Genomic DNA, 25700 nt, shown 5'->3' with positions numbered 1-25700 from the left:
CAAGTGGATGAAGATGTTGCTGTCTCAGGTTCACTAACCGATGGCGAAATTTTATCTGCGACATATACGAATAAAAAAAACCGTGAAGATGAGTACGATACATTAAAACCTTTGGCAGAGGTGTCAGTTAAGGAAGCAATATCCTCATTCAATACCTTACAAACCTTCTGTTTACAAAAACTAAAGTGATGAAAAAGCACGTCAGGCACATTTTCTCTTAAAAAAATTATTAAGTAGTCTGAGCAGCAGCAATGTGCTTAGAAGCAAACCAGTATAATGCAGTTCTTTCGAAAGATTGATTATTCCACATTATGAATACATACATGTATGTACACGAATGTACCTCGAAACTTTTGTCATCGTTATAGAATAGAATAGCAGTTAATAAATAATAATTGACCAACACTTAGTAATTCGAAGTTTTATTTATTTTCTCTCACAAATTTCGAACTATTTGATATTTTAAACCCTCAATAATTCGTAATTTTAAGAATCCCTCGAGTTTAGAATTAACGAGAGTCGACTGTATATATAAAATTTGTTTAAAGAGTTAAGAAAATAAATGTTTTATTCATAAAGCCACAATTATTTGAAAAAAAAAACTATTGTAACATGGTGACTTAACGTGGTGTTGCACCTTGGTAAATGCAAATGCTAGAACGTTCTATTTTTTATTGGTATTCCAGTAAGTATAGGAATTTTGCAATATACATTATAAAACTAATCAAATCCGTGACTTCGTTTGTTTGGCAACATTCATTATTTTTCTTTATATTCCACTCAAAAATTTGTACATGCTATGTTTTTATTTCTTATAAATTTTCTACAAATACTTATTAGGGAGTCCAGCTTTTCAACTCTGTCCATCGATTCATTACATAATTTTATCACTTCAGTTGAAGCTATGTGAATATATTCTTTGGTAGATTTCTTCCATCTTTTACATTCATCGACCAACACTTACAAAATTCGATGACATTGTCTCTGGCTTATTATAATAAAACACTAAAGAGTTAGACATAAAAAACTATGTGCTCTAGTGATTCTAATTCGTTTACTTATGTTAAAAATTGAGCGAATTTCTTCGCGTAGTTCCTCCCTAACTTAGTTTCAGAAATTTTTTGTTTGTTAGTTTGTTAGCCATATTTCTTCTCAAATACATCTGGAATGTCAATTACACTGTAGATTTACTATTTTGGGATAGATAATACATACGTTTTTCCTAGTTTTAACTTCATTCCGTGTATCAAAAATTAATATTTTAAAGAAACTAATATGAATTTCATAAAATCAAAAATATTTACACATGGACACATTGATACAAAACCGCAAATGTTTTGATGAATTTAGTTAACAGTATGTTCTCAGACACGTTATCCTCATAATCAGGATTTGCGGTAGGCCTGTCATGTATATATATAACTTAAAATGGATATCGTAACATATTTTCTCAGTGAACATGGTCTTATTCAATTTAAATTCGGTCATACTGTTGACCGTTGTTGGTAGCACCCTCGTAACATCTCGTAAGGGTAAGTCTTTTTTATTTATTATATTATTTGTTTTTAAAAGTTTAGTAGCGTATTTATATTGATAGTTTATATATATATTAGAAGTGATTATTTCGACCAAAAAATAATTTATAAATACGTTCAAATTATCGGGTAAAGTGGTCTGTAATAAAAATCTTTCTTTTTTCTAAATTACTCAATATTTCGCCATTTATTTAAAAGCTTCCTCAGGAGTAAACTAAAAACAATTTGAACATTACAAAAAATGGCGTACAAATTACATTTTAAAACACTCACAGAATTTAAAAGATTTCGCAAATAAAAACTGACATTGAAGTATTTGAAATATTGAATGTCAAGATTAAATTGTCTTAAGCCCGTTCGTTACAGCTATACGATAAAAAATTAAAATTATTTCAAATGTAAAAATAAAAATAACAATAAAAGAAAATTTAGAAGAATAATATTTATTTGATGAATTATTAAGGTTAGTTGTTATTAAGATGAATGTTGGCTATTTTTAATATTTATAAATTTTGTTCAATATGTTACAATATAATATATTGTACTGGACAGTTAAGTAACATATTATGTTACTTAACTGTCCAGTGTCCGTTTTATAATTTAAAGTGTTTTTATTTTTGTTAATGTAATACATTTCAAGAAATAATCTACTTTTGTAGTTATCAGTCTGTGATAAAATATGAGCTTTGTTATAGTCTAGCATATGACCAGTGTTTTCATAGTGCTCAACCACTGCGCAAGTATTTTTTCTCAAGCGGCAATCACTTTTATGTTGTGTGATGCGTTGTTTTAGCCATTGTGATGTTTTGACATCCTAAACACGGTATTTCATAAACGACATTACTTTTATATAAGGTTGGTACTGGGTCTTTAATTTTTGAAAATAGTTGTTTGCTGTTCATGGTATTATATTTAGCTATACTAATATTTGGAACATTTTTGAATATGGATATGACATAATGAGTTAGACCATTAATAAAGGGAAGTTTTTTATATTTGATTGATTTGTTATTAGAATCATGGACAGGATTGTCATAGAAATTAGTGCTGTAAATCAGTTTTTTTTAAATTTGTTTAGGATATTCGTTGTTACGAAAAATTTTGTATATTATGTTCAGAATTTTTTGTAAAAAGTTGTCATCAACAATGGACATTATCCTGTTTTTCATACCTAGTACGGTATTATATTTCTGACGAGTGGTATGGTTTGAATAGTAATTTATATACCTGCCTGATGCTGTCGGCTTTTGATTTTGACATTGGATTGGTACCAAAAGCCGACAGCATCAGGCAGGTATATAAATTACTATTCAAGCCATACCACCCGTCAAAAATCTAATACCGTACTAGGTATGAAAAACAGGATAATGTCCATTGTTGATGACAACTTTTTACAAAAAAATCTGAACATAATATACAAAATTTTTCGTAACAACGGGTATCCTAAACAAATTTTAAAAAAGCTGATTTACAGCACTAATTTCTTTGACGGTCCCGTCCATGTTTCTAATAACAAATCAATCAAATATAAAAAAACTTCCCTTTATTAATGGTCTAACTCATTCTGTCATATCCATATTCAAAAATGTTCCTAATATTAGTATAGCTAAATATAATACCATGAACAGCAAACAACTATTTTCAAAAATCAAAGACCCGTACCAACCTTATATAAAAGTAATGTCGTTTATGAAATACCGTGTTTAGGATGTCAAAATAGCTATATTGGTCAAACATCACAATGGCTAAAACAACGCATCACACAGGTATTGTGTATTAAAAGTGATTGCCGCTTGAGAAAAAATACTTGCGCAGTGGTTGAGCACTATGAAAACACTGGTCATATGCTAGACTATAACAAAGCTCATATTTTGGCACAGACTGATAACTACAAAAGTAGATTATTTCTTGAAATGTATTACATTAACAAAAATAAAAACACTTTAAATTATAAAACGTACACTGGACAGTTAAGTAACATATATTGTAACATATTGAACAAAATTTATAAATATTAAAAATAGCCAACATTCATCTTAATAACAACTAACCTTAATAATTCATCAAATAAATATTATTCTTCTAACTTTTCTTTTATTGTTATTTTTATTTTTACATTTAAAATAATTTTAATTTTTTATCGTATAGCTGTAACGAACGTGCTTAAGACAATTTAATCTTGACATTCAATATTTCAAATACTTCAATGTCAGTTTTTATTTGCGAAATCTTTTAAATTCTGTGAGTGTTTTAAAATGTATTTGTACGCCATTTTTTGTAATGTTCAAATTGTTTTTAGTTTACTCCTGAGGAAGCTTTTAAATAAATGGCGAAATATTGAGTACTTTAGAAAAAAGAAAGATTTTTATTACAGACCACTTTACCCGATAATTTGAACGTATTTATATATATATATATATATATATATATGTATATATAATAAGAAATACTGGATATTATTGACTGTCGATATACAAACAACACAGTTTATTTATATATTATATATATATATATATATATATATATATATATATATATATATATATATATATATATATATATAATAAGAAATACTGGATATTATTGACTGTCGATATAAACAAACAACACAGTTTATTAGGGCTGCAGTCAGAAAGTTTGGCCGGGATGTTACAGAAACACTGTTTTGACTTTTGGCTAGCTTTCGGAATTTTTTTATTCCTTCTTCAAGACACTGTGATTAGAAGAATGTGTAAATATTTACAATATATCAATTGTTAGTGCAATTTACTAGTCGTTGAGATTATTTATATAAAGCTATGACACTCAACATTAATAACACACATATAAAATATAACATATAAAATAATGAACAAAATACATTTTAAAATTTAGTTACGAAATTTGTACTATCATGTATATACAGTTATATACAGTATTATACAGTTTTTCAATATTGGAATGTGCGGCGGTTCCTCATAATGATAATCCATAAGTTCAAATTGGTTTCAGGATGGATTTGTTGATTAATGTTTGGATTTTACATGTTCCTCAAGTTATGACCCACCCACTTGTTTTCACTTAGTAAATATATGCTTTTTTTAGTTTAATCTTCTATCTTACATACCTAGATATTTGACTTTATCACCTTGTGGGATTCCTTTACCGTGTAAGATTAAAGTCGGACATGTTTCCCTACGCGTGGTAAATGTTAGGTGTAGTGATTTATTTTCATTTGATTTAACTCTACATATTGTCATCCATTACTGTGTTTTATTTAATAAGATGTTTTGTAGAATTTCTATAAGTTATTTTATGATTTTTGTTAGACGATAGTATTGCCGTATCATCTGTAAAAGTGACTGTGGTCTTATTTGTATCTTCGGTAGTTCAGCAGTGAATAAAAGGTATAGTAAGGGTTCTAGAATTTTTGGTAAATTCTGTTTCAATTTACATAAGAGATCTTTATGTCAGATTTAATCAAATGTCTGGCTAATGTCCAGGAATGCCACTGAGCAGTACCGATTATTTTTAAAAAGTCTTCATCGATTCCCTCTATAACTCTATGTACCTGTTGTATCGTTGAATGTTGTTTTATGAACCCAAATTGGTTTTTTTTTTTTTTTTATTTAGAAAAAAAAAAACATATAATCCACATCAACCACGAAGGGTTATTAGTGGAGTAACGTACACAAAAGTTCATTTTATTTACATTAAATATATGTATATAAACGTAAATCTTTTAAATAATTTATTACATGTTCAGTGTTTATGGTTAAGGTGGTTTTGATGTCATCTGAGATTCCATATTTTCTTCTTGTTTCTTCGTGGTACTGGCAGTCAGTCAGAATATGCTTCACCGTTAATGGGAGAGAACAGTTTCTGCAGGTTGGAGAAGGTTCTTTGTTGATTAAGAATCTATGGGTCAGTGCAGTGTGTCCAATTCTTAGTCGGTTAATTATTACTTGATCCCTTCTATTGGATGGATTATTCAAGATGGTCTTCACAAGGGGATAAATCTCATATAGTTTGGTTCCTGAATCTTTCCAGTAGTCTTGCCATATGTTCATACAGTGGTCTTTAATTAGGCTTTTAAGATCGGAGTAGGGGTAATTTCTTGATTTGGTTGTGTATTGTGAGTTTATTCGACTTGTGTTTGCTAGGTTGTCCACTTTCTCATTTCCAGCTATTCCTACATGCGACGGTACCCAGATAAATGCTACTTCTTTTCGAGTTGATTGGATTACATTTATCTCATTTTTTATAGCCCGAAATATTGGATTTGTAGGGTATATTTGTTTTACACCTAATAGAGCATTTAATGAGTCAGTGATAATGACACATTTATTCTCACTACGCGTTTTGAAGAAAATTAAGGCTTCCAAAATGGCTGTGGTCTCGCCTGTGAGGATGCAGCAATTTGTAGGTATGGATATAGTGTGAGTAGTGTATTTACAGTAGTATGCAGCAGCATGTCCGTCATGAGCTTTAGAGGCATCACTGAAAATTTGGAGATGATTAGGATAATGAGATATCACTTCGGAGTACAAGTGTTTAATGAAAATCGGATTTGTAGTTGATTTGGGGTATTTTGTGAGGGTTAAATCAATGGTAAGTGGTTGGATTATCCATGGAGGAAACTTTACACTGACTTGTAGAGATCGATTTAGCTTATCCATATCAAAGTTAGAAGATTTTATTCGTTCTATAAGGGGAGTACTATTTTTAGTTGGTTTTGTAGAACCAATATTCGGATGGCAAATTTGGGAGAATACTGGATGTTGTTTCTGTGCTGATATTTTCCCTATATAGTTTAGGGATAGTTGTTGGCGTCTAATATATAGAGGTGGTTCTCTCGCTAAAACTTGTAAGCTACTAATAGGACTAGTTCTGAAGGCACCCAGTGCTAATCTCAAAGCTGTAGATTGTATGCTATTTAGTTTTTTTAAAGCAGTTTTGCTTGCAGCACCGTAAGATATGCAACCGTAATCTAATTTACTTCTAATAAGTGATTTGTAAAGGTTAATTAATGTTTTACAGTCGGCACCCCAAAATTTATTAGATAACATTTTAAGTATGTTTAACCGGTTTTGGCATGCTTGTTGTAATTTATTAATATGCACATTCCAATTTAATTTTTTATCGAAAGTTAGGCCTAAAAAACTTACTTCTGTTGACTGTTTTATAGGTAAATCATTTAATCTTAAATTAATTGTATGGTGAGTGTTATTTTTACTAAAAATTACGTATTGAGTTTTTTCTGTAGAAAAATTGAATCCGGTTTGTAATGCCCAATTTTGAAGTCGATTTAACATAAGTTGTAATATATTTGTTGCTGAAACTAGGTTATTAGATTTGGTGTAAATAACAATATCATCCGCGTAAATGCTAGCTTTAATAGGAGCTCTGATTACATTTATGATGCTATTAAAAGCCACTAAAAATAGGGTTGGACTTAAAATGGATCCTTGAGGGATTCCATTATCTAGCGTTTTTGGAGAACTTATGATTCCATTTATTCTAACTTGTATAGAACGATTACTTAAAAAATTTTTTATAAAAGCAAGCATGTTACCTTGAATTCCATAATTATTAAGTGTTGCTAATATAGAGTGTTTCCATGTCCTATCAAAAGCCTGGGTTATGTCAAAAAATATTGCAATCAACTTCTGATTGTTTGCAAAGGCTTCATTGATTGAGGTTTGCAGTGAAATATGATTATCTAATGTAGACCGTCCCTTGCGAAAACCACTCTGAAATGGGGTAAGGAGATCTTTTGTTTCTAAATACCATGTTAGACGGAGATTTAGAATTTTTTCCAGTATTTTGCACATGCTGCAGGTGAAAGAAATAGGACGGTACGATGAGGGTATATCTTTGGGTTTATTGGGTTTAATAATGGGAATAGTTATTGACTGAGACCAGAGTTTTGGAAATTTATGATTTAAAAAACAGGTATTGAATAAATCTAACAATATTATTTTTGCTCTGAAAGGTAGGTGTTTTATGAATATTGGTGGAATATCATCATGTCCTGGGGATGTGTTTTTGGAGTTTTTACAATAGAGTATTCTAGTTCTTGAAGAGTTATGGTAGCATTTAATGGATCACCAGATTCCTTATCAACGATTTCGAATGATTCTATATTTTGCTTATGTAATAAGAATTCCGGCGTTATATTTTGGTCGCTAGAATTTTCTTGGTAGACTTCGGCTAAAGTTTCACCAATAGCTTTTTTACAGGTGATGATCTCATTATTATATGTTAGTGCATTGATATGCCTAAAGGAGTTGGTACCTTTAAGTTTCCGAATTTTAGACCAAATAACCTGTGAAGGTGTTGATGAATTTATGGACGATACGTAGTCTTTCCAAGTATCTTTTTTGCTTTTTTTCATAAGATATCTTGATTCAGCTCTGAGTTTTTTAAAATTAAGTAAGTTTTCGTCTGTATTATGTTTTTTAAGTTTATTAAAGGCATGTTTACAAGATGAGAGTGCTTTTGCAATTTCACTATTCCACCAAGGTACGGGTTGCCTTTTACAGGGTTTTGTCTTTCCTATATTTTCTAAAGCTGCTTCTATAATAATATTATTTAAAGAGGTAATATCATAGTTTATATCATTGGTTAAATGGAAGTTTTCAAGTTTATTATTGATATAGGATTGATAGGATGCCCAATTTGCATTTTTTAATTTCCAGGACTGATATATTGGGAAATCAATGGGATGAATGTGATCTGATGTTATAGAAATTGGAAAGTGGTCACTATTATATAATGAGTTCAAAGTGTTCCATGACAATGTAGTTGAGAGTGATTGACTGCATAAGGATATATCAATGGCGGAAAATGAACCGTTATAAGAATTAAATCTAGTTGGATTCCCTGTATTAAGTAACAATAAATCAGAACAATCAATTAGGTTTTTCAATAAGTTACCGTATTTATCAGTTTTGTGACTTCCCCATGCCGGGTGGTGGCAGTTCATATCTCCTAAAATTAATTTAGGATGTGGAATTTGGTCTATAAGATTATTTAATTCGTGCATATCTAGATTACTAGGGTGTGGTAAATAAATGTTACATATGTTAATCTTTTTATGATAGGTAATAGAGACTGCTACAGCTTCAAGATTAGTACTTAGCGCGATCGGTTTAGCTTCCAAATCAGTTCTGGTGAAAATAGCTACTCCACCACTAGCTTGTTGAGCTATTCGATTTTTATTAAAACATTGAAAATTTTTTAAATTTATGTTATTTTGTTTAAAGTGGGTTTCTTGAAGACAAAGAATTAAAGGGGAAAGCTCGCCGATTAGTAGTTTTAACTGTTCATAATGGGTATAAAACCCATTTATGTTCCATTGCACTATAAATGAATTAGTCATCCGTTAATTATTTTTCAACTAGTGACGATTCGTCAGTTTCGTCAGCTGAAGAAGGGTTAGGGTTTATTTTTTTCTTTAGTCGGGTGATATTATTTCTTAACCTAGAATTTTGGGTGTAACAATAAACAAAATTAAGGATTTGAATTAGTTCCTCTGGTTCATTGGAGTAATCTTTAGAAGTTAATTCAGGGTTATGAGAGTTTAAAACATTTTCCATAAAATCACATATTTCATTAAAATTTAGTATAAATGGAGGTGATCTATTTTCGATTTTGTCTTTGATGGATTCTAGGGAGTGGATGACATCTTCGCGGGGGGTTTTGGAAGAAGTTTTGGGTTTCTTTTTTGGTTTATTTTGTTTAGGGGTATTAAAAACGGATGAGTCGGTTTTTGGGTTGTCATCGTTAATTTCAGGAGATGATATGCTATGTCTTTTTAGCTGTTTAGAATTGACTGCATTATTTAAGGTTATTGATGTTTCTGGTGTCGTAGTATTTTCAGTGTTATTTACAGCTGGTGCTGTTGTTTTGGAAGAAGAAGACGAGGTGTTTGAATTATCTTTAGATATGTTTTGGATGATGTCGGTTTCCGTAGTATTTTCAGTGCTATTTACAGCCGGTGATGTTGTTTTGGAAGAAGAAGACGAAGTGTTTGGATTATCTTTAGATATGTTTTGGATGAGGTCGGTTTCCATAGATTGAGATATTTTATCATTAGGTTCATTAGGATTAGATAATGACGATGTGATTAGAGTTGAATTTGAGAGGGGAGTTGAAAGGGTATCATTAGGTTGATGATGTTTAGATAATGTTGATGTGGTTTGAGTTGAATCTAAGAGGGTAGTTGAATTAGTTTGGTTTGAAATGTTAGCGCATTCTGATTCTTGATGACCAATGGTTTTACATTTGGAGCAACTGAATCCGTCTATGAAGAGAAATACTCGGTAGGAAGTATTATCATGAGTTATGGTAAAAGAGTCAGGAATAGACATATTTTCCAGGGGTGTAATGAATGATTGCCTTCTAAAGCTCAGAACATGACTGTACTCACTTTCAGACATACCTACTCGAAGAAAAGTCATTTTAGATACAGTGTGAATACCAAGTTTTTGTAATTCTTCTTCAATTATTTCGTTCGGGATTGTAGGACATGCATTAGATATTAGAAGTCTCTGGGCTGGAGAAATTAATCTTCTTACTTCGACTTGACATTCATTTATTTCGATATATTTATGAGAATGAAGAAGAGCATCAACAGTGTTTTTTGAAGAGAGATATATGCATATCCTATTGTTAGCAATTCTTGAGGCAAAAAGAACATTAATTGGACCCACCAGTGATCCAACAGCTACGACGTAATCATGGATTTTTGTGCCTTCAATGCTAGAAATGACTATTGCTTGTTGTTTTGTTGGATGTTTAAAATAATTTACGACATCTGAGTAATTGCGTTTAACGGAGTTGTGTGTAGTATTATTGTTGTATGAAGTCATTTTAATTAATTTTCTTGATCAGAAGTTGAGCCGGTCCTGTGGCCGGTCCAAAAAACTGGTCAAGACCCAACTGGAATTTTTGTTATCTCTTTACGTAGGTATTATTTAAAGGTTATTTTGTTATTGTTACAAAAATAATACGAAAAGAAGTGCTACTCACTTGAGATAATATTGTCAGCACTAACTAATGCACTTAAATTTGTCGTAGAGGTATAAAATATTAAATTATGATTTGTTTTTACCATTTAAAATGACTATATTTCGGGACAGCTGATAACGTTGTAGATTTGATCGCTATCAGGGCCGAACTCCCCCAAATTGGTGTGATGGTATTAGATTTTTATTTTCGACTTAAGGCATTAGCCTAGTGTCAGCCTTTCAAAAACCACTGGAACAAGACTAATGCATTCTTTAAAGCCAGGAAAAGAAGCTTGTCCTGGCTTTAATATCACTGTTATCTGCGCTAATTTCCATTGTGGTGGGAAATGACCTAATCTTATTATAGAGTTAAACAACTGTGTCAGAAATTGGAAGTATTTCTAGGAATTGCTGCAGAGTTTTTCCAGTAATAAGGTCGTATCCTGGGGCCTTTTTTGGCTTGATGTTGTGGTCTACAATATTTTGACGTGACAACGTCTTAAATTAGGTTGTGGCTCGGAGTCATTCATGAAAAAGTGTAACGCCCGCTCACGTCTGTTACAGTGAGTCAACGAACGAGAGAGAGGCCCGCCGGACCGGCGAATGCCTTGCGTCTCTCTCCCACTCAAACATGATCGGTCCGCTGCGCGCGCAGCACTAGAGAATTAGGCGCGTTGAATCGGTGCGTGCTTCCGTGCTTGTGTCTCTGTCTTTCTCGAGCGTTCTTGGCGTTCAAGACACATTACAGCAGAAACACTTCCTTTCATTTCATATTTCTCCTATCATCGTCCTATCCTCAACAAAATCACTCAAATAGAAATAAGTTAAGTTTAAGTTTACATGTACAATGTTTTAGTAAACAAAATATATTTCTATAGTTAAAATTTGTGCAATTCTTATTTACATTCAATTCCTTGTTCCTATTGTGCAATTTAATAATATTCATATCAATAAATATTCTACCGAGAAAAAGACGTTGTCACGTAAAATCTTCGCCCGTAAAACCGACTTTACAGGCAACCGATTTTTTTACTTCATTTTTTATTAATTTTTTTACATGAAGTTCTAGTTGATAAGGTTTTTCGAGTTCTTCAGTTTGTATTCATTCAGCATTTTCGGTCATTTGGCGTAAAATGTTTTTTGTAAAGTTGTAAGATTTAGCGTAGTATTTAACAATTTTATACCTCTGTAGTTTTCTGCCTGTTTTTATCTCGTTTTTTGAATAGTAGAATTGGTTCGCTCGTTCTTCATTCTTCCGATATTTTGTTGTGTTTTACAATTTTAATAATTAATGTTGTTAACTGTTCTGTCATTTCTGCTTTACAATATTTCAGTAATTCCTTTGGAATCCTCTTTTTAACCTGCTGCTTTTCTGTTCTTCAGGTTTTCAAATATATTCCGAACTTCCTGTACATTTATATAAGGTTTTTCATTTGTGGTAATTTCTGGTTTTTCCGCTTTTAGCGTCGTTTGTTCGTCCTCTGCATAGAACTTATAGGTAGTCAATCCATGTATCTTTTTCTATGTGTTTTGGTTTTATTAGTTCATTTATCTTCGTTCTTTGACCCCTTATGAAGCGTCATATTTCCTTTTAAAAACCGTAAAAATCATATAAAACAAAATAAAAATAATTAAAATTCAAGAGTGGCCGCTGCCGTGTGGGACCCTAGGACAAGGTATAAAGAGGGTATACGACTTAATGAAAATTTTACAACATTTTCAGCAGAACTTATTGTAATACTGAGAGCAATGCAGTATATAAGCAGTATAAACAATAACGAAGAGAAATTTCTAATCCTTAGAGACAGCAAAAGTGCTTTACTTAAACTGGAAAATTTGAAGGGCATATCAAACTACATATATATTGACATTATTAAAGCATATATCGCACTTAAGGCTAAGGGCAAACAAATATCATTTTGTTGGGTAAAAGCTCACACTAATCTTAAACACAATGAAATAGTAGATACTTTAGCTAAGAAGGTCACCGAACAAGAAAATGAAAGTGAATATAAATTAACATTAAATGATGTTTACGCTAATATTACCAGGAATAAAACCAAAACCTGGCAACAATGGTATAATAACTCAACTAAAGGGCTATTCTACAAAAAAATACAATTAATATTCCAGCTAAATCATGGTTTAATCATTACCACGGCGCAAAAATCGTTGTTTCATACATTTATGCAGACTTAGATTTGGACACTGCCTAGTTCCAGAACACAAATTTAAAATAGGTCTTAGTGATAGTAATCTTTGTGAATATGGTGAGTTAGGATCTGCAGAACACATGATACTAAACTGTAGACTAAAGATAATAGAAATAAATCAATTCATGAATCAAGTATATAGAGAAACCAATATTACAAGACCTTTTAATCTAAAAACAATATTATCTAGTTTAGACGAACGGGGATATGAGATCCTTATAATGTAATTAAAAAACAAAATATATATTGTTATGATGTGTTTTTTGTTTGAATGATGAGCAATGAGTATTTTTAATAATATATAGGGTTTTTATCGCGGTTCTCAAAGAATTAGTTTGTAAGTACTTTTTTTAAATTATCTTTATTATAACTATTATGAAACACACATATATATCTAACCTAGCCAATGTAAATTTAAAATAAACTATCTTTAAATTGATGTTCTTATAAAACTAATTAAATTCTATAGACAATGTTAAATTTAAACAAACTATCTTCAAAATTGAAATTGTTATAACACTAACTAAATTATATTAACAAAATTTTGTACCTTTCTTTCACTGAATGCCTAAATGAACTGTTTTCCACTATATAGATTCTAATCACCACTGAATGTCTTCGTACTTCGGTTATCCTTGTTTTTGTGAAATTACTTTTTCCAATTATCAGCTTCTACCAATTTAAGATATAGTTTTCTTCACCAGCATTTCTACACCACCAAGCAAACCAGCAAACACCATTTATATTTATTCTTCTTTTCAATATACCAATATCCAATTATTATAAGTTGATTTATACTAATCTCCAATCATAATATAATTTTAATTCCTTCCAATGTCCATCCAATATTCTTCTAATATACTTTTATAATCTTCAATAATTATTTGTGTATAATTATAAATGTGCATTAAATATATGCATAATTTTTAATCTTCATTTAACTCACTATATTAAGCAATTGGACTATCTCCAACTAACTTTCATATTTCTTATTAAACTGCTTGACTGACTTACTAAAACTGTGAACAATTGACTTCACTAACTAATTGTCTACTAACTTTCATAATAAACTGGCCTGACTTCTGACTAAAACTGCCATCTTGAATCCACCAAATCACGGGTATTTATATCTTTTTGGATATTCTAGAACCATCTGGTAAGAGATCATGTTCCATTCGTTCTATTAACTTCTATATAGATGTTCTCGAAAAAAATATCTGTTCGATCCACCGCCATAATCATTATTCCAGAATGTTCGACCGTAAACAATGGTCACACTCTGCACTCTGGAGAATTCGTTAATGTTCCATTGATAATTTTGTTGACATTTAGGCTTTTCAGATCAGAATAAACATTCAAATTAGTAACTAACACTCTAATTTAATAAAATACACATTTCAAACAATATATTATTGTAACCCCACTTTATATTCCCTTATGATTAATTTCTATCTGTCAATTACTTACTGTATAGTTGGTTGCCTAGGCACATGGCTCACTTAAATATATTTACAACATTAAAATACAACTTTTTACACTTATTATATGCTAATTTATTAAAAATGCTCTCACATAAATGAATTTTTATAAAATTCTCTAGTATATAATTTATTTAAAACAACCAAATATCTAATATTATGTAGTATATAACTTATAAATTATTTTCTATAAACCCCAATCGTCACAATATATATATATATATATATATATATATATATATATATATATATATATATGACTAGAATATATTTTATGATATAGATATATCTACATAAATGTGTAATATTGTATGATTGTAGCTGAAGATTAAATTATCCATTTATTGTTATAGAATCTAGGTAGGTATATCTTTAAAATACAAAATCTTATTTTAATAGTAATATGTGATATAAATATCTGTAGAGCAAAAATAAGTTCGGCTAATGGATTAAGTCCACAGTCAGGAAATTCAAGGACAAACACACAACCGTAAAAATCATGTTCCATTTCTTTCGAAAAGCGTTCCCAGTGATCATTTTTTATTTCTCTTACAAGTGCATGTGTTAAGTTTCTAATTATCTTGTAATTATGGTATGCTTCTTGTGTTTTGGTTGACATTTATTTCAGGTAGTATTTTAGTATTTCAATTGTAATATTTTTAAGCTTTACATGTTTTGACAAAAGTTCAAATGACAAATATTTAAATAAATATAGATGTATTCAAGTATTTACTAATGCAATGAACTGATGCGGCATTTCTCTACACCCGCTTACGTTATTGTGTACAGGTCATAATCGCTACTTCAATCATACCAGCTTGTGTATTACTGCTCGCATTCTGTTACTAGAAGGAACTTGCTTTGGGATAATGTTTATTGTCCAGAAAACAGTTAATATGGCAATAACTTAAAGTTATGTGTTATTATTTCATCACAAAAATATCTTAAATATTTTATACTTTTCAGTGCCAAACTGGGAAGAGGTTTTCCGTGATTACCAGTCACCAGTTATTCCTCTCAGACATTGGGGAAATAAAAGCTACTGGATAGGCTCCAGCTTCCAGGTATTTCACTATTTTTAACTAAATTATATTGTTAACTATATACATAATACAGACTTCAGTAGTTAGTTGAATATTGTTCTTTGTACAAATGCAGCATTTTCTCACGTAAACTTCTTCTTGCAACACCAACATAGCGCTAGAATTGATTTAGCGACAGAATTAATTCCAAATATAAAAATGCTTCACCTGTCGCTTTGTTGATGTTGCAAGAAAAGTTTACATTACTTAATACTTTATATAAACAAGGAATAACTTCTCTGAAAATGATCTAGCTGTGAATTGTTTAGGCTCTGCCCAAAAAGCAAAAAAGTTACCGTAATAGTTTAAAATTATAAATTGATACTTAGACGCTGGATACGCTGGTGTATCGGATTGAACTATATGCTTTATCTCGAATTCCCAAAATGGTCCCTTGGTTCTTGACGCGGATCCATTTTACCAAAAGATACAAATTATACTTTGTTTTTGATACACTTTGTTTTTTTTATTAAATCACTTTTAGGCCATTTTGTTAGTAAGCCATTTAAGGGACAATATTCCATTAAATAATTTCTAAGATATTAGCTGAAACTTTATTTGCAAATATGTGAAAAGAACGTGCATTATTTTACGTTTTATATACCAGTTATTTTTTTTAATTTAATTTAATTAATTTTTAAATTTATTTTTAATTAATATAAATGCTTTTCATATTCTTTTTAGGCTACTTGGTTTGGAGCACTATCCTTTTGCAATCAAATGCATATGCAGCTACTAACCATCAACTCTTATGAAGAAAATGAAGTAATTTACAGATATATAAGAGAAGCCAGTAAGTATTTAGTCAAATGTACTCATATGCAAGCCAAAAGCGAATGTGCAATGAAAAGTAACAAGAATGTTGTAGTTTGGATGATAATGCATTTAATTTGTTAACTTGTAAAAGAGTATTTTGTTATGATTTTTTCGATAGTTTCGAAAAATTAGAGGAAAGTTTATTACCGGCAATTAGTCATTTTTATCACAAATTCTGTAATAAATATATTCTTCTTATGATTATTCTTCTTCCTCTTTATAACCAATTATATCTTATCTCTTGCTATTTTGACGATAAGTGCCTTCCCCATTCTGCTTTTATGGTTATACCATTCTTTTTTCTAATTACTATTTAAATCGGAATAAGCCACAATTAAAGGTTAAAGTACGTTTATTGACGTTTCAATTTCCACTTCGGAAATCGTTCTCAAAATACAAACATTAGTAATTTAAACAAATTTTGTTTTTTTGTTACTTGGTAAAAAATTTATCTGACTCATTTATATTGACAATTCAGACATGCAATACATTTTAAATATCAGACAATACATTTTAAAGTAGACCACTTTAAAATAATATTGCCAATATTGTTGAGTTGCGTTCCTGGGACGACTTTACTTGTAAGACAATCCATTAGATTACATCAAATCAACTTTAACTTGAGAATATCCGTCAGAAAAAAATCATAGAATGTAATTCGTCTTTAAAAAGACAAACTTCTAGTTCATTCTAAATTGAAATATTTGTCCTGTAATCGGTCCACGGAATTTTTAATATTCTTCTTCAACAGAACATTTTAGTGGCGTCCATGTTTCTTCTTTGTGCTTGTCGTAGGGTCCAAGATTCCCATCTGTTCGTCAGTATCGGGTATATTAAGCAGTTGATCAACCTCATTTAAATTTAAATGTCATTTAAATATTATGTATAAAATTAATATGAAGGGGATGTTGTCAGTTATGACAACGCAATTGTTGATCGATTTTTTTATTAAATTGAAAGAAAAATCATTTTTATTTACACGTTTCATATTAGAGCTAGCGTCGTTCTTATTTCTGTTGTGAACGTGAATTGCCATAATTTCAGGTATATTATTCTGTTGCTAATTGATAAGTGTTTATTCCTACACTAATGAGTGATTTTTAAACAAAAATTTTTATGTTTCAGGCAAGGGTTTTGAATATTGGACATCTGGTACAAGATTATTAGACGGAAATAAGTGGGTATGGTTCCCATATGGCGATTTAATAGACTACACAAAATGGTCAAGCGGTCAACCTAGCGATCCAAATGGAGAAAAATGTTTACAAGTATGGAAAGTTAACGAAAATTACAAGCTACAATGGAATGACAGACCATGTGACGTTCGTTTTCATTTCATTTGCGAAAGATACGACTCTCAAAATGAGGGAAGGCTGCCGTCAAGTTTGTAATATTCTTTAAACGAATAAAGATTATTGTTATCAGTACATTTTACTATTTATTTTAAGTTTTCCAACTGAAAATGCCAATATATATTTATTAGAATACCCCATTTCAATATTTTCAGTTTTTTTTTTGGTATTACGTTAAAATGGCTTTGGCAATCGGTACAATATAAAATTAGTTTTATTGGGTGTTAAGATATGAGTACTCTGATAAAAATGAAGTAATAATCGTTAAAACAATAGAATAACATAAATTCTTCTTCTTCTTCTTCTTCTTCTAATGGCACTACAACTCTTTGTGAGTCTTGGTCTGCTTAACAATGTTCTTCCATTCTGCCCTGCCGGATACTTTCCTTCACCACTGCCTGATGTTCATGGTTTTAAGATCCCTCTCTACGTCGTCTATCCATCTTTTACGGGACCTTCCTCTTGTTCTGTTTCCATGGGGCTTCCATCTCTGGACTACTTTTAGAGCTCTATTATCTGGCATTCTTTCTAGGTTACCAAGCCAGTTTTGTCTTTGTGACTTTACAAATCTAACAATATCTGCGCTCTGCATTAGTTCATCCAGCTCGTGGTTTATTTTAATTCTCCACGAACCATCGCTGCATTGGGTTGTTCCAAATATCTTCCTTAGTATTTTGCGCTCACATATTCTCAGTTGATTTTCTTCAGTGGTTGAGAGGGTCCACGTTTCACATCCATATGTGACCACTGGTCTAATTACTGTTTTGTAGATTCTAAGCTTAGACTCACGATTCAGTAACTTACTTTTCATTAAGTCTTTGTATGCATAAAAGCACTTATTACCGCTAAGAATCCGTGCTTGTATTTCTTCAACTGATGTTGTTGTTGTCATTTATTAGTGAGCCTAGGTAGGGAAAAGTAGAGACATATCCGCATATGCGCATATTTGCATTGATCTTGTATTAATACAGCCGTTTATATATAGATTTCTAACAACAACTTCTAAAGTTAGATTAAAAAGTGTTGTTGATAAGGCATCACCTTGTCTAACTTCATTTTCAATCTTACCTCCAAGAAGTGTGATCTTGACCACACGGGTGAACCCCGGTAAACCTGAGCAACCCTATTGGAGATGGGGTAACCAACCCCAATGGAAGGTAGTGTCAGGGCGGACCAGGAAGGGAGAAAGCATAGCTCGTTCAAAAGCTATAGCCAGCAGCCCTGGCACTGGACTCGGGTGCAATAGGCCGATAACCTGTTCACCTTAAACTCAGCTATCACGAATGCTACGAACAATGAACAAATTTGAATTATTTAACATTAAAAATATTAGCAAAGACACTCTTCTTCTTCTTGTATTAATTATGGGGCATCCGCTTGTCATATCTCAAGGCTGCAGTCGTATTTTTAATATTGACGTCTATATAGTATAAGTATATCTACTCCCAGATATTGGGATCTCGATAATTCACATTATAGTACTTTTTATACTGAATCCAAAAATGATAATAGTTTTTTTTTCTATCACGTGTGGTTTTTTTTGATAGTCGAATACAAATAACACTTTTTTACCTATTTACAGCTATACAGATATGGGTTTACTACATTGAACGGTGGTTGTAAGTGATTTTCTTGAGTGCTTTGCTTCTGGCACATCTCTTTTAAGTGTTGAGCAGTAGTCAGTTACTCCATTTTCCTTGATATTGTTTTTTCATACAGGAAATACTTTGATGGAAAAGTTCTTAATATTCATCACTAACATTTCTCTCTCTCTCTCTAAGATTTTGTGGGAAAAAGTATAAGTAAGAATCAAGGCAATGGAGATGCATATTGCAGCCCAAAATCCATGTAGGCTATCAGTAGATTATTGACATATTCCTCCTTGTAGTTGTCATTATTAATAGTATCCCAAGAAGTTTTTATCCACATTTTTTTAAATATGTCCATGCTCTTTTTTTTTAATTATTATTAAATCTGCTTTTGAAATTGTTATCTTTTATAAAATATGATACTTGTTGACCTAAAAAATGCCTTCTTTGATTTTCGAATCCCTTACTCCAGTCTTTTCACTGAAGCTCTATGCTCCACTTAGGAGTTCAAGAACCTTATATATATATATATATATATATATATATATATATATATATATATATATATATATATATATATATATATATATATATATATATATATATATGTATATATATATATACATATATATACTCCAGTCTTTTAAGTACAAAAAACCTTGTCATCCATTCATATCTGTGATAAAGTTTCTCATCAATCTTACCTTATATGCAGTGGTGGCAAGTATACATTTTTGCGTCAACGAAAGGTGTGTTTTCAACATTTTTCTTACCAGGTCCAAGGGATTTACGTTTAGGCCATGATCCTTTTTTATAATGCTTTTGAGATCTTGGCTATCCTATTTACAAAGCAAGTAGCAAAACTTTCGTGTACCCAGCTACAAGCCAAGTAACATAGTAATTACTTTAAGATCCCCACATAAGTTCCATCTATTATATTGAATATTTTCTAGAATCAGATTCATATTGCCATGTCTCTTTCATATTTGCAGAATGGGCCAAAGGGACCAAAGAGAATTGGTTACAGTTATGCAATAGAACAGTCTTAAGGCTAACTTTGGATGTGTCTATAAATAAACGCTACACTTCTTGTATATGAATGTGAAAATGAATCTAAGTGTTCATAACTGCTGAAATATCATTACAATACACCAAATCTCCTTCTTGGAAAAAAACATTCTCTTGCCTGTTTTTAAAGCAATATACTTTAGTACTTTTGCCAAGTAAGTTAAAACCCTTATGCAGATATCCATGATAGTGTAAAGTTACAGCTTTACATAAGTTTATTTCTTCGTGGTAATATTTAGTGGATTTTAAAACGAACTTAAATAAACCATTCTCCACAAAACCATGTTCGCTACTAATGTGCGTGATTATTAATCTTCGACCTTTCCTGCAGGAGCATTTAAACCAGTAGAATATCCTTTTAGACAGACTTGTCGAGTACTTATAATATTTTCGTCTACACATATTTTTGAAACGGTATGATTTTCGTTTAGTCAGGTTTCATCTAAATAGAAAATTTATCTTCCTTTTAACCTAAATTTTTTATCGTTTTAAAATATTGCCTTCGCCAAAAAACAATCTCTTCTGTATTGTTCAATATAGGTTTATTTTCTTTGATTTTCATAGCAAAAACCGATTTTTTTAAGTAATTTCCATATCTTATCTCGATTAAAGTGAGGAAAATTATCATCTCTCATTGCCTTTAAAATTGTATCCAATGTAGGAACTTCCTTGTTTAAATAGAACATTAAGTTTTCTCCGAAGAACGTTTTTATGAAAGTCATTCCATTGATTATTTTCTTCATGTCTTTTTGGCTCAGTAATGTTCCCTTGTTCTTTTACTTAAAAATCTGTAAATGGTTCTTTTACTAACACGTGAGCATATATTTACTATTTACTAACACGGAGCATATATTCACTAAATTATTAAGCATTTCTAAAAGTTTTTGATAAACACATGAAGATTTATTACAATAGTTTTTTCTCTCAGTCAGTCTTTAAGTTTAGCAGCAACAAATTAAAACGATGATGGAATTTTAACCCACGGACTGAACTGCTAACTGATAACATGGACGGTATCAAATTCGTCATAACTAAAGCTAGGATTATAGTCAAAATGTCTTTTTTGTCTATTTTGCCTATTATAATTGTTTTTTGCACTTTTTGCCTTTTTTCGTAAATTCCGCCTATTTGTGCCTTTTTTAAAATTTCATGGTACTACCCATGATATTCTATTACTAAACCATTCTATAATAAAATTGTGGGTCAATAATAAAATATCAATGGTTTGTTTATATAACAGATTTCTAGGAAAATGTACCTGATCGAGACTTGAGGGTTAACTATTTGGAAATCCCTAAGCTTAATTAGTTTATTATCAGTTGTACAGTCTGTTACTGTATCCGAGTTTAGTCACAAATTGCTATATCCTAGTTTAGTTTTGTTGCGTATACCGAAAAGCAAAGAACACGTTTTAAAACGTTTTAGACATTTGTGTGAAAAGTGTGACATCTAAATTAAGGCTATGGATCGCACCTTATTCGGAACTTTCTCTAGAAGGAGATGGAGCATTTTGTAAACCATGCGGCAAATCGGTAAGTTTTATTTTTTCTCTTTTTTTCTCGTCTCACCACATAACTAAATTCTAAAGCGGTTTTAGAATTCTAATTATTTTTTTTTAAATTCTCAGATTTTAAGTAGAAAAAGTACTTTATTGACCAGCATTGTGGAACCCCACTTCATAAACGCAATTTGGAAAAATTAAATTCCTCTAAGTTAGCCCAAATATCTCTGCGGGATAGTTTAAGCAGTTCAAAAAAAAGGAGGAAGACGCATTTAAATTTGATTTATGCCAGATGATGATTGCATCCAACATTCCTCTATCTTCTTCATGTGCCTTGTCCGTTCCGAACGTTGGCAATCAACATGGCTATTCTGACTTTGTTTGCGGCAGATCTGAATAGTTCAGCAGATGACAATCCGAATTATTGCCGCAAGTTTTGGAGCCACGAGTGTCTTCTCCTCCCTGGACCCCTTCTGCTGTCTATTTTCCCTTGGACGATCAGTTGTAGTACTCTATATTTATTGTGTCTCATAACGTGACCCAAGTATTCCAACTTTCTTTTCTTTATACTTATTCCTACCTCTCTCTCTTTACCTATCCGGCGTAGTACCTCTTCGTTGGTCACGTGTTCAGTCCAGGATATACGTAATATACGTCGGTAAGCCCACATTTCGAAGGCCTCTACTTTTTTCATCAATGTTGCGGTCATTGTCCACGCCTCCATTCCATATAACAAAACCGGGAATACATAACATTTCAGAAATCGAATTTTGAGAGGTAGGGTGAGGCTTTTAGAGGTGAAAATTTGCTTCATGCTAGTGAACGATGCTCTTGCCTTTTCTACTCTTATACGTATTTCCTTCGCTTGATCCCAATTTGAGTTAACTGTTGTTCCCAAGTAGATGTACGAATCCACGTGTTCAATTCTTTCATCGTCTAATATCAGTTGCTGTGGTTGTGGTGGTTGTTGGGTTTTGCTTACTAACATCCATTTGGTTTTTGTGATGTTTGGTTTAGTCTGAGTCCGTATTGTGCACTTGTTTTTTGTATCTTACTCATTAGGCAACTCAGTTCCTCCATGCTACTTGCTAGAATCACAGTGTCATCAGCATACCTTATGTTATTAATTATTTGTCCGTTTATCTTTATGCCTTCTGTGCTTTCCTCCAGCGCTGTCTTAAATACTTCTTCTGAGTATATATTAAAGAGAATAGGAGACAAGATACAGCCCTGTCGTACCCCTTTCTTGATCTCAATTTTATTGGTAAATGTAGATCCTACTTTCACTTTAGCTGTTTGGCCCCAATAGAGACTCGCTATTGTTCGAATGTCTCTGTAGTCGACTCCGATCTTATGGAGAATTTCAATTATCTTTTCGTGCTTTACGTTATCGAATGCTTTTGCGTAGTCTATAAAGCATATGTACACGTCTTTGTTCATATCTCTGCTGCGCTGGATAAGTACCTGTAGACTAAAAAGTGCTTCTCTTGTCCCAAGAGAATTCCGAAACCCAAACAGCGAATCTCCAATGTTATCCTCGCATTTTTTGCTTATTCTGTTGTAAATAACCTTGGTGTATGCCTTCGAAATGTGGTTACTTAGACTTATCATCCGATGTTGATCACAAGACTTTGCTTTTGGTTTTTTCGGTATGGCAACAAAAGTTGACTCTAGCCAGTCTTCAGGAAACTCCCTGCTGTTATAAATATTGTTAAAGAGTCTGACGAGTGAGTCTAGAAATTGACTGTTTGTTTCGCACAGCATTTTCAATACTTCCCCGTATACGTTATCGTTGCCTGGTCTTTTGTTATTTTTAAGACCCTTTATAGCATTCTCCACTTCTGATTTTAGAATAGAAGGGCCAGTATCATCATTGCTCAGTGTATACCCACTAGGACGGTCATCATTAAACAGTTGTTCCACATAAGTTTCCCAGATTCTAACTATTTTGTCGGGGTCTAGTTGTAGATTTCCATTATCATCGCATAGCCCTTTCGATAAAATATTGTAGCTTTTCTTTGTTGTGAGTTCCTTTATCTTCTTATGCATATTATGATAGTCGTATACCTTTTCGCACTGTTCGATTTCTTCGCATCTCTCCGAGAACCATTTCTCTTTAGATTTTCTTATCTCAGCTCTAATTCGTCTATGGGTTTCGCGGTATTTGGCAGTATCTTTAGTTTTATATATCCGTCTCTCTTCCATCATGTCAAGGATTTCTGCAGTCATCCAGTCTTTCTTTTTTCTCTTGTCAGGTAGTAAAAACTTAGAGCTTGAAGTCCTAATCTCTTCTTTAATTTCACTCCACTTTTCCAGCGGTTCATTGTTATTTTTAAGGATTTTTGATATTTCGGTATTTAAATTCTCCTGCATCTGTTGTTTAATATTATTGTTGGAAAGCTTCCTAATATCTAGCGTTTCAGGCCCGTTCTTTGCATTTGGCTTTTTTAGCTTTACTTCAAACTTACATACCACCGGATTGTGGTCTGATGCTACGTCCGCATCCGGGTACGTTTTTACGGCTTTGATGGAGTTTCTAAACCTGATTGGTGCAGCGATATAATCTATTTGATTTCTGATTATTTTATCAGGTGAGTCTGCCGGTGATTTCCAGGTATAGAGTCCACGGTGCGGGAGCTTAAAGAGAGTGTTAGTAAGTACTAGGTTGTGTTCTTGGCAAAATTGAACTAGACGATCTCCTCTTTCGTTTCTTTCACCAAGTCCGAAATTTCCCACTACCTTTCCTGTTTTGCCTCGTCCTACTTTCGCGTTGAAATCTCCCATTATAAGTGTTATTTCATTCTTTTTGGTTGCCTTAATTAAGATTTCTAGTTGTTCGTAGAAGTCTTCCATTATTGTTTCCTCTTTGTCAGCTGTAGGTGCGTATATCTGTATTATGTTCAAATCAAATGGGGACGCATACAGCTGTAAAAGGTGCAACGATTATTCCAACTCCATGATTGTGTTTAGGGGTATCGTTACCAGAGTAGTACATTGCATGGTCTAGGATATTACATTCTCACGAGTTGGGCCAATGAGTTTCACTGATACCCATTATATCGATTTTGAGTCTCTTGACTTCTTTTACGATGTTATGTGCTTTGCCACTTTCGTACATACTTTTAACGTTCCAGGTGGCGATTTGTAAGCATCTCAATTTAGGTGTTTTACTCTTCAAAATTGATTTGTTGTTGCAAGGATTTCGCATGATGTCGACCTGGGAGGCCTTGCATTCTGAGTTTAAGTATCCTCCCTTGCCGGATCTTGACTTCCGAAGTCCATGATCAGTAACATATTCCTTATCACTACCGAAAGCCATGATAATTTTCCTGGGGAAATCCATAGGGATCTTTAATGTAGTGGTTTCCCCTTGCCTTCTACATTCTTATGCCGTTGGCCAAATTTTGGTTCATTCGCCTTCGGAGCCGATTTCTCAACTCCAGGACAAAAGAGTGCCCTACCACTTACCAACTCATCCGCCCGAAGCCGTTGGTCAGCAAGTGGGGGATAGCTTATACCGGCAATTGCTCGGTAAAATTTTCGCCATATCTGGCTACCCTCACTTAGTTTAGCCTGCAGACCAATGCAGTTGCCCGGTGTGTGGCACGTGGAGCCATAAGAGAGAGTTAGCTGTCTTATGAGGACCAGTTATCAAGAACCATCTCCCGTCTATGACGCTCGATGTGGTCGTTCCGATAAAAGGTGCTACCTCTATAACACAACTCTACACCCCTCTAACATCCCAACATTCCTCTATATAAAGTTAATAACCCTAGTTTTAAATGCTTGTTCGAAAAATATCTTAATAAATCCTTACCGGACGAGAGTACATTGAGAAAACATACTGTGGAAAAATGTTATGTGGAATGTATTTCAAAAATTAAGCGGGAGTTAGAGGGCAATTTTTTATATATTATCGTGGATGAAACGACAGATGTATGCGGCAGGTATATAGCTAATTTAATGATTGAAATTTTGAACGAAAACTTTGCGAGAAAACCCTATTTAGTTGCCGTTAAAGAATTGGAAAAAACAAACAATTTAACAATAAGTCGATTTATACAAGATAGTTT

At 32.2% G+C, this 25700-nt stretch overlaps 1 protein-coding gene across 1 annotated transcript; it reads left to right on the top strand.

Annotated features, from left to right (window-relative positions):
• The first annotated feature begins 1377 nt into the window (after window positions 1-1377).
• On the top strand, window positions 1378-17544 carry LOC140442624 (perlucin-like). The gene is made up of 4 exons (XM_072533630.1): window positions 1378-1532; window positions 15186-15283; window positions 15986-16094; window positions 17243-17544. Exons 1-4 carry the CDS (start codon window positions 1460-1462, stop codon window positions 17506-17508), a joined length of 546 nt encoding a protein of 181 aa, XP_072389731.1. The 5' UTR covers window positions 1378-1459; the 3' UTR covers window positions 17509-17544.
• The last annotated feature ends 8156 nt before the right edge of the window (window positions 17545-25700 follow it).

The sequence above is a fragment of the Diabrotica undecimpunctata genome, chromosome 6, assembly GCF_040954645.1.
Source record: "Diabrotica undecimpunctata isolate CICGRU chromosome 6, icDiaUnde3, whole genome shotgun sequence".
Lineage (NCBI taxonomy): Eukaryota > Metazoa > Arthropoda > Insecta > Coleoptera > Chrysomelidae > Diabrotica > Diabrotica undecimpunctata.
This window is presented reverse-complemented; position numbering and strand designations above follow the sequence as displayed.

Bases quoted from the DNA above. Each gene is read 5' to 3' on its own strand.
- LOC140442624 (XM_072533630.1), top strand. From the start codon at position 1,460: ATGGTCTTATTCAATTTAAATTCGGTCATACTGTTGACCGTTGTTGGT. The intron at 1,533-15,185 runs GTAAGTCTTTTT...TATACTTTTCAG, and splicing joins CCTCGTAACATCTCGTAAGG to TGCCAAACTGGGAAGAGGTT. The intron at 16,095-17,242 runs GTAAGTATTTAG...TTTATGTTTCAG, and splicing joins CAGATATATAAGAGAAGCCA to GCAAGGGTTTTGAATATTGG.